Below are 19,712 nucleotides of genomic sequence, written 5' to 3'. Positions count from 1 at the left end.
CTCTACATAGGTCTTCCCAGCTTAGAAATAACTAGATTACAGGAGGGACAACAACAACAACAAATTTGAGTTCGTTCCTTCAGTCAATTGTATGCATTGAACTAGATATACCTGCTAATGACTGTTAACCCATGATCCTCCAGAGATTTTCCACTCTGTGGACAGAGATGAGTGATGAGCATGTCATCAAATAGTATTATATCAGTGCAATCTCAAAGTGATTCAGTCTGATGGAGTATCAACACATTATAAGAATCCAAATTCAAAACACTGTAGCTGCTGGCTGCTGATGGCTCATGCCTGTAATCCTAGCTACTTAGGAGGCTGAGCTGTGAGGATCAAGGTTTGAAGTCAGCCTGGGCAGATCCATGAGACTCTCTTACCTCCAATTAACCACCAGAAAACCAGAAGTGACACTGTGGCACCAAGGTAGAGTGCTTGCCTTGAGTAAAAGAGCTCAGGGACAGCACCTAGGTCCTGAGTTTAAGCCCCACGACCAACAAAAACAAAACAAAATATTGTAACTCCTCCAAGAACTGTCAGTTCTACCTCCACGTTATCTCCCAAACACCATCTTCCTCTCCCTCTCCATGGATGCCCTGTGTTTATCAAGGCCTTGCCACTCCCTCTTAGCTGGTCTTTGGAGCCTCCAGGCTCCTGCTGTTCTATTTAGCTTTCACAACAAGATATTTCTAAAGCCCAAACTCCCCATGACCGGGGCCACAGCTCCTTAGGGACTCTTCATGGCTCTAAAGGTCAAGTCCTTCCTGGTCTAGTCCCTCCATGACTCTCCTGCTTCCTCTGGGACTGTCCCAGGCCTCCACAGCTGTGCCTTCCCTCCTGGCCCCCTCCACTGCCTGTTCAACACCCACATCCACACTTCAGGTGGTAAAGCTTGTGTTCCAGACCTGTGTGGAAAGCTGTCCACGCACTTCCCTGCCTTTGCTGCCCCAAACTGTTCAACGGCCAAAATGGTGTTCTTTTTCTTTTTGACTGCTCAACCTGGATGAACTGCAGTGGTACACAGCACACAAATTTCAACTTAAAATGACATTTGTGTTGCACTTGAAAGATTACATTTGCTGGCAATGGAAGGCAGAAGGAGATGTTTTTAGGCAGAAGGAAAAGTGTAAGGCAGGGGCTGGGAATATGGCCTAGTGGCAAGAGTGCTTGCCTTATATACAGGAAGCCCTAGGTTCGATTCCTCAGCACCACATATATAGAAAATGGCCAGAAGTGGCGCTGTGGCTCAAGTGGCAGAGTGCTAGCCTTGAGCAAAAAGAAGCCAAGGACAGTGCTCAGGTCTTGAGTCCAAGCCCCAGGACTGGCAAAAATAAAAAATAAAAAAGTAAGGTAAGTGAAGCAGGAAGAACCATAAGGACAAGGTGAAATTAGCTAGGCAGAGTTATAGTGGTAGCATGGAGGAAGAAGCAGCTGGAGTCAGCCAGCATGGTTTGCTGTGGGTGATGAGATCCCCTTTCTAGCACCTATTTATGGGCTCTGACTGGTCGCAACATCCCATTCCATTGCCTGAAGAAAAACTGAGGATGACACCCAGCTTCACTGCAGGTGGCATCCACTAGTGGGGCACAAACACTAGTGTGTTTGTGAGGCAGTGTGGTTTGAATGGTCAGTATCTAGCCTATGGGATTGTCCGTTGTTTTCATAACCACTTCCCAGAATTGTTTGAATGGTTGGACTAGGAACTTAGACAGTTAAAATTCCTCACAGTTGCTAAGCAGAAGACAGTGTGTCCCATGGGACTCAGAGAGTGAGCATCTTCAGGTGGCACTAGCTCACCATATCTTTGTGTTCTAACTTGGCCTTTCTGTTTGTTTCATGATTGAATTTATTTATTTTAGAAACAGACATTTTTTTAATCACTGTGCATTTCCTGTCCCTTTATTTTTCCAGTCCTGCTGAGTTTCCTCACTGTCTATGGGTGAACATTTCAGATGTCTACTTGCAATCCCTTATGCACATTAAACTTATTCCAGCACCTTTGGCCTCTTAACTCCCTATCCCAACCAATCCAAACAGCCCAAAGCTACGCTATTCAGTGGCTTTTTCCATGCAGTGGGAAATAAATCTTGAATGTTATAGTTTAGATCTGCTAGGAAATTAATTCTGGGATGTTTGCCCACATCCACTAGCATTTTCCAGAAGGAGCTGCAGGTGTCGGCATTAACACCAGCAGGACTGCTTCAGGCCACCATTGGCATCCACCAGTTGCTTTGTTCTCGGCCTGAGCTTGGAGCTGAAAGATGAGTGTGAGAGGCAGGATTAGAGAGCCCCATCTCTAAAGGTTCACTGCCTCCCTTTTCTCCTGAGACCTCCTCCCCATGTGTCTGAGAGTTAATAGTCAAAATATGGCTGCTTATGCACAGCTCATCCTGGGGTGCCAGCCCCAACAAAAAAGAGAGGCATTTTTCCAAAGCATCTATTGGACTTTGTTGCCCACTCCTAGATAATTTCATGGATCTACTACATAGTGAACTTGAATTCGAGGCAGAGTGGTCCCAGCTGAAGAAGGAAGCCTGATACCGCCACGGCTTCTCCCCCAGGTGATGTTTGATTTAGCTGTGTCAACAAATGACTGCCTTCTCCAGAGGTCTTGAGCACAGCTGCCGGCGCCCGAGAGCGCCCCAGCCCTTCCTTCCGCCAGATGAACGCTACTTCCTGGCAAGTGACAGCCAAACAGCCAGGAAGGAACCATAGATCTGTGTGGATTTCAAATGATGGTGGCTCTTGCCACCCAGGTTAGCTTAGAGCAGCTGGAAGTGACACTAGGAAATCTTGGATGTGCTCGACTGCTGTGTTCTTGATGATCAGAGGACAATTCTAACTGTTGTCAGTGAGATTCTGGACTCAAATTCCAGAGCCTGCCGCTGAGGCCATAAGTCACCAACTTTATACTCACTGGAGAGGCCTTTTAAATTCTTTTCCCAGTCATGGTGCTAGGTTTATGCGCAGTCCCCCAGACTACTCAGACTTAACTACCTACATTGTTCTCTAATCTTCATGGCAGTATGGTTTCCCTTCATGTAGAACCACATAGCTTTAAGACAAGACACAGGACAGGGCCACAGGCTCCTTAAACCCAGTGAGTTGTAACTGACCAGCTGACTCTCCCAGACCAAACATGTCAAAATCCAGGACTCTAGCATACTGCACATGTACATGCACTAGTATACACGTCAGTTAGCCAAAGTTTTCGTTTCTGACATCAGCACAAACACTGATGGGGAATGAGGTCACTTGCTCTGAGGCAGGTGTCTTGCTCATGAACTTGCAAGCTACATCGTGAGTCATCACCGAGGATGACCTAGGGGCTTCTGGCTTATGTCCAGTGGCGTCCACAATTGCTCAGCCTTGCCCTCAAGGGCATTTGGTGAGGATGCCACTCTGGGTTGGCTTTACCTTCCTCTCAGCACAGTGGTCTGACTAAAGGCCATTGAGCAGATTGTGAACCCAAGGGGGTTAGGCCCCACCACCTCCTTCACTCCCATTGCCCAGGTGGGCCTAAGCCTTGGCATCGGTCCACAGCATTGTGCTAACCAGATGATCAGCTCAGGATGGTTGTGTTCCCAGACAGATCACTTAAAAAGAACAATTACTGCCTTCCTCCCCTTGATGAACAGGTGTCATGAATGCAAAGTAAGCTGGCAGCGACTTAAAAGTCACCTGACACTGTTAATGTTCAAGATACATTATCAAAACAGTAATAAAAATGGCAGTTATTAAGTCTCCGCTATTCAGGAGCCACTTGAGAAGAGTGTAGTAGGTGAAAACAGACTTTCTCTAGAGGAAACTCACTGTGCTTTGTAAGTGCGCTAGGAGTGACTGTGATTGGCTGACCTGGTAAGGTTATTGGGAGAATGAAATGGGTTCATGCCAGCTTGGAGCACAGAGCAAACTTCTGTAAGCACCAGCTTTTTGTTGTTTTGGGTTTTACCATGCTGGGATCAAAACTAGGGCCTTGAACAGGATAGGCCAGCATTGTAATTGAGCTATGCCCCAACCCAAGCATCAGCTTTTCTTTTTTCTTTTTGTTGGTCATGGGGCTTGAACTCAGGGCCTAAAGTGCTGTCCCTGAGCTTTTTTGCTCAAGGTGTTGAGCCACAGCTCCACTTCCAGTTTTCTGGTGGTAAAATTGGAGATAAGAGTCTCATAGACTTTGTTTCCTGGGCTGGCTTTGAACCTTGATCTTCAGATCTCAGTCTCCTGAGTAGCTAGGATTTTAGGCATGAGCCACCAGTGCCCAGTTCAGCTTCTCATTCTTATAATGAGTCACTTGTTGAATCTATTGCAAATGCTGCCCAAGGTGATCCTTAGGACAAATCCCTGAGGTCAGACACATCTCACTTTTACAACTAGGGAAGCAGAAGCCACAGTTGGAAAACCGCAGAAGGGCATAGCATTCAAGTCTGTCTGACGCAAAGACATTATGCTGTGCTATTTCCCAAGATGAGGCAGAAAAAAATGGGGATCAGGTGATTTGGAATAAAAATGAATGCGTGAAAACTGCTTAAATTTTGTGATTCCCAGAGACTATCAAGGTCCTCATGTAGAGGAATACATCAGGAAATATGATTATGAATCAGCTGCCTGTTCAACCAGCCACGATGGGGCCCACGACATCACGGGGGTCAACAACGGTCACTGAAAACATCAGCCACTTATTCCAGTACAGATATCACCTGCAGACGTGAGCATTCAAAGAGAATGAGAAAGCTCAGGAAATCATATTATTTTAAGTGCATTTGTTTATATTCATTTTTTATTTCAAGAGTTACAATCTCAGCATCACAGAAAAAATATCCATTTACAAATTTCTACTGGTTTACCAGGTGATTCTGAGATACCTAGAATTAATAATAACAAAAGCACAGCAGTACAGCTGCACTTTTTTACAGCATTCAGAGCTCCTAGGTTTAAGTCAATTCAATTGAAAAAAATGCTTAATGAGTCACTTTCATGAGAAAATAGTATTCTAGGGACTATCATGGACAAAACATAGCTTGACCTCAGTGTTTATGCTCTCTAGAGCTGAACTTCCCAAGAGAACAACCAGAAGCTCCATGTGGCTATTTAAATTTAAATTATCTAAAATTAAAAGCCCAGTGCATCAGACACATTAGTTTCATTCCAAGTGCTCCGTGGCCTTGTGTGGTTACTGACTACCATATTGGACAAGACAAGCACAGAAAAATTCCCCCACAGCAGAAACTTCTGCACTGAGGTGAGAAATCTTCAAGACTCCTGTGCCCTGTGACCTTGTGATTGGACCGTTGCTTAGCTTCAAGAGACCAAGAGGGAATAATGCCCCTTCCTGCACAATGAGCAAAATGGATAGAATGGTCTGTGTATGTGTCACAGTGTGAACTGCTTAGAACAACTTTCATTTCCCAAAATAATTTTGCATATTATTCTAGAAAATGAATTGTAGTTTGACTCTGATTACAAATAATCTATATATACAGATCTTAAAAATTGACACATACACACTATACACACATTGTTATATATATTACAATAATTTAATAGATGTATGCAATATATAATAATCAAATCTGAACAGTGAACATTTCCATCTCTTTATTTGTTATTTCTATATATTGGGAATGTTATGCGCTTGCAGTCATGTTGAAATAGATCCTAGATTGTTTTAACTAATAGTTACTCTGCTGTGCTAAAGAAGAACCAGAAGTAATTCCTGTTAATAGATGGTAGCAGTTCAGTTCTTATAAGTACCGCGCGCTAACCGATTGCGCTACTGGAGCTCCAGCAGTTCAGCTCTAAAATTTCTTTGCCCAAGCTAGCTGCCAATCCAATCTCCCCATAGAAGTGTTATTGGGTTAAACACTGGCAACTGGATGTAGGCTTCTGGTCTCTAGTTGTGGCAAGTCCATGAATTAGACACCCTCCTTTACAAAACTATAAACATTGCATTCCTTTGGTCCAGAACAAGTGAACATTGATCCATAATCTTCAGTGTGTGTCCTTCATTATGTTTAAGGACTGATCAATATTAGGCTGGGTAATAAATACCTGTTTTCAAGGGAATCATTGACTAAAGAAAATCCTCTATTTTCTTTTGTTAATTGTCTTAAGTACTTGTACAAAGGAGTTGCCATTCAACATAGCAGTTACTAAATGCAATGCATCTTGATCAATGCCACTTCTCTATTTTCTTTAATTCTATGATGTGGAGCTACAGTTACTAGTATTTCCTTTAAAAAGGGGGGAAAAGTCCCTTTCCTTTCAAAATTATTACCTTATTTTTTCTTTTTTTTTTAAAGAGGTCAAATTGGGGGGTCTTTATTGGAGAGCCAGAGACTGCGGGTGGATTCTTGTCTCAAAGACCTACAGCCCAGAATCAAGCTTGAATAAAGCTTTTTTTTTTTTTTTTTTTTTTTTTTTTGCCAGTCCTAGGGTTTGGACTCAGGGCCTGGCTTCTTTTTTGCTCAAGGCTAGCACTCTACCTCTTGAGCCACAGCACCATTTCCAGCCTTTTCTGTTTATGTGGTGCTGAGGAATCAAACCTAGGGCTTCATGCATGCTAGTCAAGCACTCTACCACTAAGCTACATTCCCAGCCCAATTATTACCATCTTATGCCTTGGCACTGTTGGTATTTTCCATGTACCTGTGTTTCTCTTGCCTGCTTCAGCTGGACCTGATTTCAGGTCTGGATCCTGAAGTGAGATGGTTTAATTTCCGAGATGGAGAAAGGCTAGGTGGCAACCTCTTTGGGTTCAAATATAACCTCTCTCTTCTGCCTCATGGCTCTGAGATTCCAGGGCAGAGTTTGGAAGTGAGGTCAGTTTGCTTACTTCTCGTCAGTGCAGCCAGAATTTAGTTCTCTGGCCCAGACTGTACAAGCTATGCTTCCTAGTTTCTTCATTTCTCCTGGTAGGTAAGTGTCGTGCAATCCTGTGATCTGGGGTCTCCTAGCTATTCCACCCGTTGGGGAAGGGAAGTAGTCTCACAGAGCCTAAGTTTCCCAGACTACAGAGTGAGGATGAGCAGTCATCCTTGCTCTTCCTCCTGTACAAGACAACTGTGAACATGTGGAAGGCACTGTAGACCTCACAGTGCCAGGCCTGACAGCAGAACTATTCCCATGGCCTGTCATGCTCCAGGAGGAGCCCTGGGCCAGAGCTGGAAACAGATGAGACTCCAGGTTCTGGTGCTTTCTGTCTGTGTGATCTCAAACAGGTTTCCTCCTAGACTTCAGCTTCCTCTCCAGCAAAATGAGGATTCCAGCTGCCTCCCAGGCTCTTTGTGAGCTTCAGTGTGTTCTTCTAGTCTTCCTGCTTCCCTCCCTGTTCCCTGTCAGCAAATCTGATCCATAAGTCATCTATCTGCTTAGCAATCTATCTGCAGTGGCTCCTTATGGCCTTTTTTGTGTTTGCCCAGAGCTCCCCTGGCCTTAGCAAGTCCCATGTCCTAGGAAATCTGGAAGTTGATCACACTGCAGAGCAGAGCAGATGATCTGATCACCACCACTCACCTCTCCCGCACGTACTCTTCTCTGAGTCTTGTAACTCCTTCAAGTTCTTGGACACTCTCTATAAAATGCTGGTGCCTGGGCTCTGCCTCTAGAGATTCGAATTTAATTATATGGGGTGGAATCTGGCAGCCCTGTCTTTTTGGAGCACTTTGATGCAGATATCCCAAAAGCTGCTCCCTGGGCCTCAGCTAACCTTTCTTCCTTTTCTTCTCCTTTAGCTAGTTCCTGCTCTCTTTCCTCCTGCTTTGGAGTCTTCCCACAGGTGTCTCCGGAAGTAGGCCAGGCTATCCCAGTTCTCAGGCCCACTAGCTTTCATTCAAACCCCATCATTCTGCCCTGTGCTTGCTGGTTGACTGCAGCCTTCTCCTCATTAGGCTTGTGTTGCTTTCAGGAAAAGATTTTTATCTTTCTTCCTTATATCTCCAGAGCCAAGCAGGCGCTGGCATACTGCATATTCTCAGTAAGTATTCCTTGAACAAATCAATCCAGACAAGGCCATCCGACCTCTTGTGAGTTACATTCTAAGAAAGAAATATGAACACAAACCCTCCCAGTACATTATAGGTACAAACAGTTAAGGGCGGTGGGGGCGGGGGACACATTCCAAGAGAATATAAATGCCATAGCAAGTCTAGACAAGGCACAACCCCTCATATTCAAATTAAGAGAAATTCTTAGTTTTGCTCTTTGGAAGATATTTATTTATTTTTCTTGTCCCAGAGAAGAAAAGAGACATATTAGGGGAATTTCTTCTCCACTGGCATGTCTTGTCATAAACTAGTTCATGAAGATGATTTGTCCCTGATGGAACCATTCGTGCTGCCCATTCTTTCCTTTCTCCCTCCCTGTTCTTCCCTCAGCTGGCCATCCTATGTGTTTAGAGGGAGCCAGGAAGGTTCCACAACGGGAGGAATGTTTCTGCCTCTGTAAAACTCTTTTATCGTCAGGCTTTGTGAACTTCAAAGCAGTGCACGGCCACTGTGACCCCGCTGGCTTCACCTCGGCCCGCTGGGGAAGGAGGGCTGGGAGGATTTTTGTCATTCTGAGGACTTGAATATTTGGACAGCCTTGGGCATCTGGGCAGCACAGTCCTCACTAACTCTGCAGGAATACAAGCTTGTCAACTTTTCCAAGCCTCTCACTCCCTGACATCTAGAAATTAACACCAGACCCCAGAGTTAAAGAAACATCAAGTTCATAGGTCTCCCTGCATTTGACCCTCCCCTGGGCGGTGGCTTGTTTACTTTTCTTTCTCTCTTCTCCTTCTTTCTCTCTCTCCTTCCCTCTCACCCCTTTCTTTTTTGTGCCAGTCCTGGTGCTTGAACTCAGAGCCTAAGTACTGTCCCTAAGCTTTTTGCTCAAGGCTAGCCCTCTGCCACTTGAGCCATACCTCCACTTCCAGCTTTTGGGTGGCTAATTGGAGATAAGAGCCTGGCTTACTTTTTGTGTGTGCAATTGAGCCTCAAAATGGTTATGCCTCCAACTCTCTCCACCTTTGTGATTCTTCGCAGTGCCTGGTACTAGATAAGTTTGAAAGCTACGATGATGAAATTCAGCTCACCCAGCGAGCCTTGTCTCTGCTAGAACAAAACAGGTTCTGGGCTGGTGTGGTGTTCCTGGACATGCATCCCTGGACTAGCTCCCTGCCACGCCACGTGAAGTATAAGATCCGCATGGACATAGATGTGGTAGAGAAAACAAATAAGATCAAAGACAGGTGAGCTTTCAGGAAGGGCTTGGTAGGTTTCTCTGAAGGGTGTGGTAAGTTTCATTTGGTAGAGAGTAGGAGACTGAGGCTGGATTTTGCCTATAAATCCATAAAAAGCTAAATGAGAGGAACTAAGTTGTTTTGTACAGCTCCAGCTCCTCAGATGGGAGCGGTTAGAGTTACATGTGTCTCATACTCAAGCCTGGGGACTTCACCGTGAATTAGACGTTGAACTGCATAGTGTGGGAATGGTTAGAAGATTTCAAGACTGTGAGCTCTGAGCCAGGCGCTCATGCCTGTAATCCTAGCTATGCAGGAGGCTGAGATTTGAGGACTGTGGTTTGAAGGCAGCCTAGGCAGGAAAGTCCAAGAGTCTTATCTCCAATTAACCACTAAAAAACCAGGAGAGCTGTGGTTCACGTGGTAGAGCACTAGCCTTAAGCTAACAAAGCACAGGCACAGTGCCCAGGCCCTGGGTTCACACACAGAGACAAAGAGAGTGTACTCTGGGCACTTGGATGGAGTGGAGAGAGTAAGCTGCCCTTGCCCTCTCACAGTCTTTGTCCCTTCCTCTTGTGCCTTGGCAGGTACTGGGATTCTGGCCCCCGAGCAGACCCTGTGGAAGATCTCCGGTATATCTGGGGTGGCTTTGCATATCTGCAGGACATGGTTGAGCAAGGGATCACCAGGAGTCAGGCCAGGGCAGAAGCTCCTGTTGGAGTTTATCTCCAGCAGATGCCTTATCCCTGCTTTGTCGATGACTCGTGAGTTTCAGCAACCATCCCCCCCATCCTCCTCCCTGGCAAGCTGTAGGGTGGGGCAATCCCAAGACTTTGATTTCTTCAGTAAGAACTCCAGAGCCTGGGACCCAATTGTGGGGGAAATGGAGCTCTGACCAAGGAGGCTGTTGGTCTGAATCTCCAGGCAGAGGAGAAAGTGAAGTCATGGGGAGAGAGGAATGTGCTGGTGTTGGAGGTACAAAGGGGAAGGTGAAAATTAAAGTCATGGAGGTAAGTTTGGGGGAGGGAATGAAAGCTATTTAAATTTCCCACTACATAGTATGTTTGGTATGTGGAAGGTTCTGGTCAGAGAATTCACCCACCCAATGATGGCTAAATCAGCAGATTGGGAATGCATGGCAAGTAGGTCTGGTTCCCAGGAGCTTGGGGGATAATGCAGCTCCTTAGCTAATTAACATTCCCACAATGTATGCCTGATGGAAATGGAAAGGAATGTGTTGGATGAGCTCTGGCCTTCTTTCCTGACCACCCCTAGCCCCTGGCCCGTTCATCTATTGCCAGCAGCATGTTAAGCATGTAACTTGCTGTTTTGCTGAAAATAGATTTGGGGGACTAGAGAGGAGAGGTGTTGGGAAAACTCATTTGTCTCTGCAGATGGGGTCAGAAACGCTCCCAGGTCAGTAGAAACCTATAGTTAGCTCATGGATTCATCTCCTGGGAGTTGTGTGAGGACTGTGTTGTTTGTTGTAGAGTATGGGGCTGGGGAGGGAAGATGCTCAAGAAGAAAGACTGGAGGAAGGAAGAATGAACCTGCCAGTTGGAGAGAATATAAAATAAAGCCCTTTATAGGCACAGGAACCCCTCTCTCAACATTCTAGCCCAGTCAGTTCTCTGCCTCTATGGAAAAAATAAAGAGCGTAGCTATTCTCTGCTTAGTTTGAGTTTGAATGGGAAAAAAAGCCAAGGCCCACTTTTAGGACAGAATAGGAATGGCTGGCAGGGAAGTGGGTAAGGAAGTAGGGGAGGAAGTAGGGATTGGGGTCATTCAGTGTGAGAGAGTCCTCTAGTGGCCAACCCCAGAAGTGCATGTTTTATAAAGTTCCCTAGGGCCATTTTGAGTGAAACCTCCCACACTGTAATTGTGCCTTTTTCCTGTGACAACACCCCACAGTTTCAATAGATAAGAATTGTACATATCATGTAGTAGATCAGTAGTATACCATGTACAGGAAAAGCACGTGTGAAGTTGCCAAAGAGGAATTCCAGCTAACTCTATCCCGCTTGCTGAAGTATGTGTCTGAGGATCTATTCCACTTGTGTATGACTGACTTGATTGGTCAATTGTCTTTTCAAAGAGCCACATGGATTGGACTGATTGTATAATGGTGACTGGCCTCACAAGGAGCCCAATTATTGATCTCAGCAACAGTGGCTCTCTTGTTTGCTCTTTATCCTCTTGGGCTTCAATGCCACTGAGCGTGTGACCCATCTAATTCAACCATAGCCTCCCGCAAAGCCTTACAGGGAAGGTCAATATGGTGGAGCATTTCTGTGGTTTGAGTCACACATTTTACTGAGAGCATATTCATCTCTGGGCCAACCAGAAAGCAGTTCTTCAGGGCAGATGTAGAATGTATTTAAAGATTCCAGCCCACTGAAGGCCCAGTAGGGATGCTTCTGCTTTTCCTCTCCCTCTATCTGGACTTTGTTCTCAATGTTTGCATTCAACAAGCATTTACCGGGTACAGAGCTCTCTGTTGTGCTTCTCTCCTCCTGGCTTAGTTTTATGATCATCCTGAACCGCTGTTTCCCCATCTTCATGGTGCTGGCATGGATCTACTCTGTCTCCATGACTGTCAAGGGCATTGTCTTGGAAAAGGAGTTGAGGCTGAAGGAGACATTGAAAAATCAGGGCGTCTCGAATGCAGTGATTTGGTGTACCTGGTTCCTGGACAGCTTCTCCATCATGTCGATAAGCATCTTCCTTCTGACCATCTTCATCATGGTAAGGCAGATGGAGAAGGCTCAGATATTTTTGAATAGTTTCATTTCTCTTCTTAGCCCTCTGGATCAGTCATCTGCACACAGCATGACATCTAACCTATCAAGTGTTTTCAGCTGAGGTAGAGAACAGTCGAAAAGACAAGGAGTCATTGTGTTGTATCATCTTCCCATCCATCTCCTACTTCCTGCCTAGAGAGCCACAGTCTGCATAGACTCTCCAACTCCACTCCTTGACCATCTGCAGAGGCTGTTAATATCAAAGTTCAGAGCAGTGTGTGTGTGTGTGTGTGTGTGTGTGTGTGTGTGTGTGTGTGTGTTCAAAGGGATCTGCTCCTTCCAGACACAGGCAAGAGCTCAGGAAGCAGTTGCTGGGATTCCCATTCTAGTAACTGGCTATTGTTGGAATGTGGTGTTAGGAGAAGAGACCTGGACTATTGGTTAATTGTCCTCAGAGCCAGGCCGTTCCTGGTTTCACTAGGAAACATTCTACTGCCTGATATCTCCGAGAGGTCTCTGTTTTAAAGGATGGTATTTGGAGTCCATCCTTTCTCAAGGAGAAAGAATTTTTATTATAGTCACAGGGTAAGTGCAAACCTGCATCTCCCTTGCAAAGTAGAGTTGGTTGGAAATAAACGATTCCATAGTACACTGCATCCTCCACGCTAGAGGATCTTTCATACTTGGAAGATAAATGCAAACATTTGATAGCTTTTGATTTTGAGTGAGTGTGTGTGTGTGTGTGCGCGCGCGCACGCGTGCCAGTCATGGGGTTTGAACTCAGGGCCTTGCACTCTTGCTCAGCCTTGTTCTACTCAAGGCTGATGTTCTGCTATGGGAGCCACACCTCTATTTCCCTATTTTGATTTTTTTAATTGGATGCAATCTTTTTAATTGGTGCAATCTGCCAAGTTCAGGGCTTGCAAGCTTCTGATAGGGACTCACCAAGCTTGTTCTGTCTCTTCACGTTCCTCACATTGAGTGTTTCTCTGCACTAGGCAGTGTGAGCTACAGCCCACACTCAGTCTATCTTGTTCTGTGCTCAACTATACCTGGCAGCTACCTGAGCCAAGAATGTTCCATCATTCAAGCAGTCCAACCAACACATGTTGTTAACCCAAACCCTCCCCCTTCTCTTTGTACTGAAGTGTCCTAAATCTGGGGGGGGGGGGGGGGAGGTTGTTTGTTTGTTTTTAGAAAGAATTATTTATTTATTTATTTTTGGCCAGTCCTGGGACTTGACCTGGGACGGCTTCTTTTTGCTCAAGGCTATCACTCTACCTCTTGAGCCACAGCGCCACTTCTGGCCATTTTCTGTATATGTGATGATGGGGAATTGAACCCAGGGCTCCATGTATACAAGGCTCTTGCCACTAGGCCATATCCTCAGCCCGGGTTTTATTTTTATTATTGTTGTTTTGTCCTGTTTTTATTTTTGTTGTGTTGTGTCAGTACCAGGGCTTGAACTCAGGGCTTTATATTCTTGCTAGGCTTTTTTTGCTCAAGGCTAGCCCTCTACCACTTGACCCACACTTCCATTTCTAACTTTTGGCTGCTTAATTAGAAATAAGTATCTCTCGGATTTGTCTACCCCCAACTGGCTTGAACTACACTCCTCAGATCTCAGCAGCTAGGATGCCAGGCATGCTCCACTGGCTCCTGGCTCCGAGGGGTTTTGTTTTTAATTGTTACACTGTGATGAACTGAGACACGACCTTCAACAAACCATGTTGGAGTCCTTTTTGGAGTCCTATCGATGTTGAGGTAGAAGTCATTCTGCTCAAACAAACTCACCCGCATACAATATGGCTTTATGTTTACCGAAAGTATCAAGGCTCTACAGAGATGAAGGGAGCCATGAGCTCTTCATCTGAGGGCTCTTTGTTCTATCCCACCCCTCACTCTTCTCTTTTCCCCAGTGTCATTAGAATGGAAGGGGTCAGGGTGTAATCATGTGATTGAGTGGTGGTGAGGCTTTGCCTGACTTGTTCATAGTGACACTGAGCTCTGCCTTCCTTAGAACAGCCACAGGACTTCAAAGCTTTCAGGACGTGAGGTGAAGAATGTTCACGAGTTTCTAGCACAAAGGGTTTCTCTTTGTGGGAATCAGAATATTGTTCCGGCGATGACGGAAAAAGCTTTCCACACCAAAGTACCCTCCCCTGCCCCTTCCTCCCAAACTCAACTCTGCAGGAAAGAAGTGGACTAGTGGGGAGGGTCCATTGTTATTCAAGCTACTAAGGGGGGACTAAAAGAAAAAAGTAGTCATTGGGAGAAGCCAGGACTCATGCAATGGTGAGACCAAAGGGTCTTCTATCCCTGGCTGAAATCAATGAGAAATTCAACAACCTGCATAACTGTAGGATGTAATTTGGCCTGTGGTAATAAATTGATTTCATGCTCCTGAGAATAGCAACTATCCTAAATCCACATCCAGTCGTGGACTTGCTTTTACAGCGTTGCATGTGATTAAGGAAAAGGGGTGAGGCTTTTCGGGATGACATGGAGTGCCTTTCAACACTTATAATCAGAAACTCTGAGTCCTAATTTTGACTTTCTTCTTCTTAGTACTAGGGATCGAACCCATGCATGCCAGGCTAGCACCCTTCCACTGAATTACCTTCCCAACTCCTAATTCTGAGTTTTATTTCAATTCCTTCAGACTTTGATATAGCTAAGTATGACTCCCTTCTACCTTTGCTTTCTCCCCTCCCCTTGCTCACACTGGGGCCTGAATTCAGGGCTTTTGACCCCTGCTTAGTTGTTTTTTCACTCCAGGCTGGCATTCTACCACTGGAGCCATACCTCTGCTTCTAGCTTTTGGACAGTTAATTGGGGATAAGAGTCTTTCAGATTGATCTTTGAGGAATGGCTTTGAACCAAGATCCTCAGATCTCAGCTACCTGAACAGCTAGGATCACACAGACCTGCTTGCTTAATCCACAATAATTACTGCTAAAAGATAATTTCACGTTCTTTAAATTTTTTACGTTTTAGTAAACAGTGGTTTTGTGTATCAGACAGCTCTAGACCTCAGGTGGTATCAAGCTCCACTTGGGAGTAAAAGCTAGACAAAGAAAATATTCAGTTAGCTAAAGTCTCTCCTTAGAGGTTAGTTGGATATTCTGACTAGTTAAGTTACTTCGAGTGGCATTTTGATCTGCATGGGTAGAAACGTAGAAAACTGGAGTTAGCTCAGCCAAATAAAATGGTCTCCCAGTTAAATTTTTTGAACATTCCTCATGACAAATAGGAAACTTAATATGTTAACTCTCTGGGGAAATGACATGAGTAAAATTAAAGGAACTCAACACAATGTGTGTACTTGTAGAAAGTGAAGCATTAACCCCAGACTGGTGAGAGAAGCCCTCTAGGAGAGAGGGCTTTGGGGGACCCTGGAATTGCCGCACCCAGGTCACCTCCTGAGCAGGAGGGTGCCCCTGGACAGGGATGGGAATTCGTAAAACGTGATCTCTTTGGTTTCAGCATGGAAGAATCTTACATTACAGCAATCCATTTGTCCTCTTCCTGTTCCTGCTGGCGTTCTCCACGGCCACCATCATGCAATGCTTCCTGCTTAGCACCTTCTTCTCCAAGGCCAGCCTGGCAGCCGCCTGCAGCGGAGTCATCTACTTCACGCTCTACCTGCCACACATTTTGTGCTTCGCCTGGCAGGACCGGATGACGGCTGAGCTGAAGAAGGCGGTGGTGAGGATTTTGGGCTCGCCCTAGCCTACTATCCTACGATTGACTGTTTCTGTTATGATCCACTCTGTTGTCTGAGAAAGTCCGTTTTGTGTTTTGGCTCAAAAGGATTTTACAAGGTTAATGCTGGCTGGGCGCCAGTGGACCTATAGTCCTCACTGCTCAGGAAGCTAAGATCTAAAAATGAGGGCTTAAAACCAGCCTTGACAAAAAAAGAAAGAAAAGAAAAAAGAAACTAAACAAGAAAATATAACAAAAAAAAAAAACCCTCTTATCTCCAATTGATTGGCAAAAGGCTGGAAGTGGAGGTATGGGTCAAGTGGTAGAGTGCCAGCCTTGAGAGCAAAAGCTCAAAGAGAGAGCCCTATGGTCCTGAGTTCAAGTCCCTGTACTGGCACCAAAAGAAAGAAAAAGGAGGAAAAAGGAGAAAGAAAAAACAAGTTTAAATAAAATAAATAAAATGTTAAATGTTAATGTACAGCTCCAAGGTATGGGGACAAGAATAGCTGCAGGCTTCCCCATGAGCAACTGAACAGTTACTCCTCACCAAACATGTCAATTAATCTGTACTGGGAATTCAGTTTGTGCCCCATATGTTTTTGCATGGGAGGAAAACCAATCACCCCATCTCACTACCCTTCTTTTTTCTTTGTCTTTTTTTTCTTTTTGCTGGCCATAGGGCTTGTACTCAGGGCCTGGGCGCTGTCCCTAAGCTTTTTCACTCGCTTTGAGCCACAACACCACTTCCGTTTGCTGGTGGTTAATTGGAGATAATAATCTCATCAACTTTCCTACCATGGCTGGCTTCAAACCATGATCCTCAGATCTTAGCCTCCTGAGTAGCTAGGATTACAGGCGTGAACCACTGGCACTCAGCCATTGCTTTTCTTTGTGTTTGAGAAGAATCAAAAGGAAGAGAGCTTGTCCCCATATTGTCTTTCCAGAAAGATATTTTCATTCATTTTTCAATGTGGTTTTCTGTTTCTATTCCAAAAAAGTTCACATTGGAAAAGTCCTTCAAGTATTTTTAACTTGCTCTACTAATGCATACAAAAAGGGTTCAGAGAGCCCACAGAGTTAGGCTCTCTAGCCAGAAATTTACTCTGATGGCCTGAAAGACCTCTTAGTGCAGGATTCTCAAACTAGCATTGGTCTTTTCTGTAATTGTTCTCAAATGGGCCATTTCCACCCTCTCATTCACCCAGGCTAATCAGCCTCAGCCCTAGAGGGGCGCCTGGCCTTGTCCTTCCTTTCCGTCTCTGTGCAGTTCTCTGACTCCTTGTTCTCACCACTCAGCTTCATTTAGCTCATTTTTAGACTGTCTGGCCATCTGGCATCTTTTGTTTCTCATGTTAAATAAGAATTTTATTACTGACATTTATAACACCCAATTATCTGTGTGATCACAACAGAGAGTAGTAAGAAATCCTTGTGACTTGGTGGGTGGGCAGAGCCGGACTATTTTGGTAATCATTGGGTAACCAGGCAGCCGGCTTCTTGGTCATGTGGAGCCACCAGGATGCCATAGTTCTGGCACAGAAAGGAAAACCAATCACCCCATCTCACTACCCTTCTTTTTCCTATGTCTGAGTTGGGCTCAGGTCTTAAAGGTGGTTTTAGTAGTTGGTTGCCAGTAGCTCACACCTGCAATCCTACTACTCAGGAGGCTGAGATCTAAGGATTGGGGTTCAAAGCCAGCCTAACCAGAAAAGTCCCCATGAGTCTCTTATCTCCAATTAACCACTCAAAACCCAGAAGTGGCGCTGTGGCTCAAGTGGTAGAGTGCTAGCCTTGAGCACAAAGAGGGCTCAGGGACAGTGCCCAGGCCCTGAGTTCAAGCCCCAGGACCAACAACAACAAAAAAAGTGGTTTTTGTAAACATATAGCTAGATCCCTTGATTTTGCAGAGAGATTCTGTGAACTCTATCCAGGATATTCCAGATGACAGGGAGGCCTCTGAGCGGAGGATGCAGGAACCACAAATCTCTGTGATGCCATGTTAGGATCCATCTTTGGGGACCAAGCATGAGAACATGCTCTTCAGCCTTCTTCTGCACTCCACCTGTTCAGTTTGCTGCTTGAGACCCTACAAAGGTCATTGTCCCCACTTGAGAGATGGGAAAGGTCATATGATCTGACATTTTTCTAACCTTTCCATCCCCTGCTTAGCCCACTGGCTTGGCCTAGATAGGATGGCTTTGGGGTTCTCATAAAGCAGAGAACTGGGTAGAAGCTTTGTTCTATCAGAACCATTGTGGTCTGAAGGAAAGCAGGGGAAGGATAGGGAGGAGAACATGAGGCTATTTGGTCCTCTGGAGTGTTCCACTGTATGGCATTTCTTTGTCTTCTCCATTACTTCAAAGCACAAGTGTGTCTTAATGAACTGAAGAGAGATGACCCAATAGGTACTACGCAGGGCATGCTGAAGACTGAGATGCATTTCCAGAATTCTCTTCTCCATTGAGAAGAGATATCTTGCTGCCTGAAGAAGCAGCTGGACCTTGAGGCCTTCTCTGCCACCTGCTGATTAGCTGAAGCTGGGGAGTTTACCACAAAAAGAGGGTTTGAGATATGTTTCCTAGAGTCTAAGTCCTTGGCATTTTCTTAGAATAGCTGCTAGGGAATAACATTGTTAATAGGTGGCTGTGGCTGAGAGGGACTGATTTTAACTCTCTAGGTGTGGGGAAGTAAAACAGTTTTATTCAAGCTCAATTATTTAGGCAGGGCCATAGGTACATTTTGAATAATGACTCAAAGTATCCTAGCTCCACTGACTTCTATTTAGATTGTATTGATATTTTGCCTAGGCCTTACATGTGTACCTTACACTTGAACGTAACATGGATTTCCTCCATGCCTTGTGGGTATCTGGGAACCACTAGGTTGTATAGAAAAGACCCTCTGATTGCCTTCCTGCCCTCTTCTCCCCACGGCAGAGCTTGCTGTCTCCTGTGGCATTTGGGTTTGGCACGGAGTATCTGGTCCGCTTTGAAGAGCAAGGCCTTGGGCTGCAGTGGGACAACATCGGAAACAGTCCCATGGAAGGAGATGAGTTCAGTTTCCTGCTGTCCATGCAGATGATGCTCCTCGATGCCGCCCTTTATGGTATACTGGCCTGGTACCTGGACCAGGTGTTTCCAGGTGAGCATCTCCCTCCTCAGAGGAAAGGTCATCTCGGCTCTACCCCATTCATCTCCTTCAAACTTCATCCCCTTGAAGCTCTTTCAATATGGGCTCTCAAAGCCAAGCACCTGCCCCTGAAATCTAGAAACCCAACCTCCATGGGCAACCTCTGTGAAGTCTGCTTTAGAGATGAGTCCAGGTCTACTTCCTGTGACTACCCCTACTGCCTTTCCAGCCCATGCTTTCATGCCATCAACTGTGATGATGGTGCTGCTCACAATGAACCCGGTGGCCTTTCCCAGAATCTAGATCAAACAGTGTCAGCCCTCCCTGTTCAAATCCCACCATGGGCTTCTCCTTTCCTTCAGAGTAAAAGCCAGCACTCCAACCCTGGCCTACCAGTTACTTCATTATCTGGCTCCCAGCCATCTTCCTCATCTCCTGCCCCTCCCTTCTCCTCCAGATTTCTCTGCTCCAACCATGTTTGCCTTTTCCACTTTACGTACAACCCACGGAGCCCATGTCCTCTGTAGGACCTTTGAACCTGCCTTTCCCGCTGCTCAGCCTGGTTTCCTTGTATCTCCATGTGCCATTGGAAAGGGATTTAATAGGGGTAAATGGCTTAGATTTGGAATGGAAATTTGTGCATAAGTCAAGAACTTTATTTTAGCCTAACTAAAGTTTTTATTTAGCCGGGCACTAGATGGTCCTAGCCTACTCAGGAGGCTGAGATCTGAGAATTGCAGTTCAAAGCCAGATTCTTATCTCCAGTTAACCCCCAGAAAACTGGGTGTGGCACTGTGGCTCAAAGTGGTTGAGTGATAGCCTTGAGCAAAAAGAAAGAATGAGAGAGAGAGGGCTGGGGATATAGCCTAGCGGCAAGAGTGCCTGCCTCGGATACACGAGGCCCTAGGTTCGAT

General features: G+C 45.4%; 1 protein-coding gene across 1 annotated transcript in view; it reads left to right on the top strand.

Moving 5' to 3' along the window:
- The window catches only part of Abca4 (ATP binding cassette subfamily A member 4), a 126,975-nt gene that overhangs the window by 45,889 nt on the left and 61,374 nt on the right, over positions 1 to 19,712 (top strand). The window contains exons 12-16 of the mRNA XM_048352161.1: positions 9,027 to 9,232; positions 9,811 to 9,987; positions 11,746 to 11,968; positions 15,451 to 15,672; positions 18,606 to 18,810. Coding sequence (XP_048208118.1) covers positions 9,027 to 9,232; positions 9,811 to 9,987; positions 11,746 to 11,968; positions 15,451 to 15,672; positions 18,606 to 18,810 — 1,033 coding nt within the window. The remainder of the gene's footprint in view (positions 1 to 9,026; positions 9,233 to 9,810; positions 9,988 to 11,745; positions 11,969 to 15,450; positions 15,673 to 18,605; positions 18,811 to 19,712) is intronic.

This window comes from Perognathus longimembris, chromosome 7, assembly GCF_023159225.1.
Source record: "Perognathus longimembris pacificus isolate PPM17 chromosome 7, ASM2315922v1, whole genome shotgun sequence".
NCBI lineage: Eukaryota > Metazoa > Chordata > Mammalia > Rodentia > Heteromyidae > Perognathus > Perognathus longimembris.
This window is presented reverse-complemented; position numbering and strand designations above follow the sequence as displayed.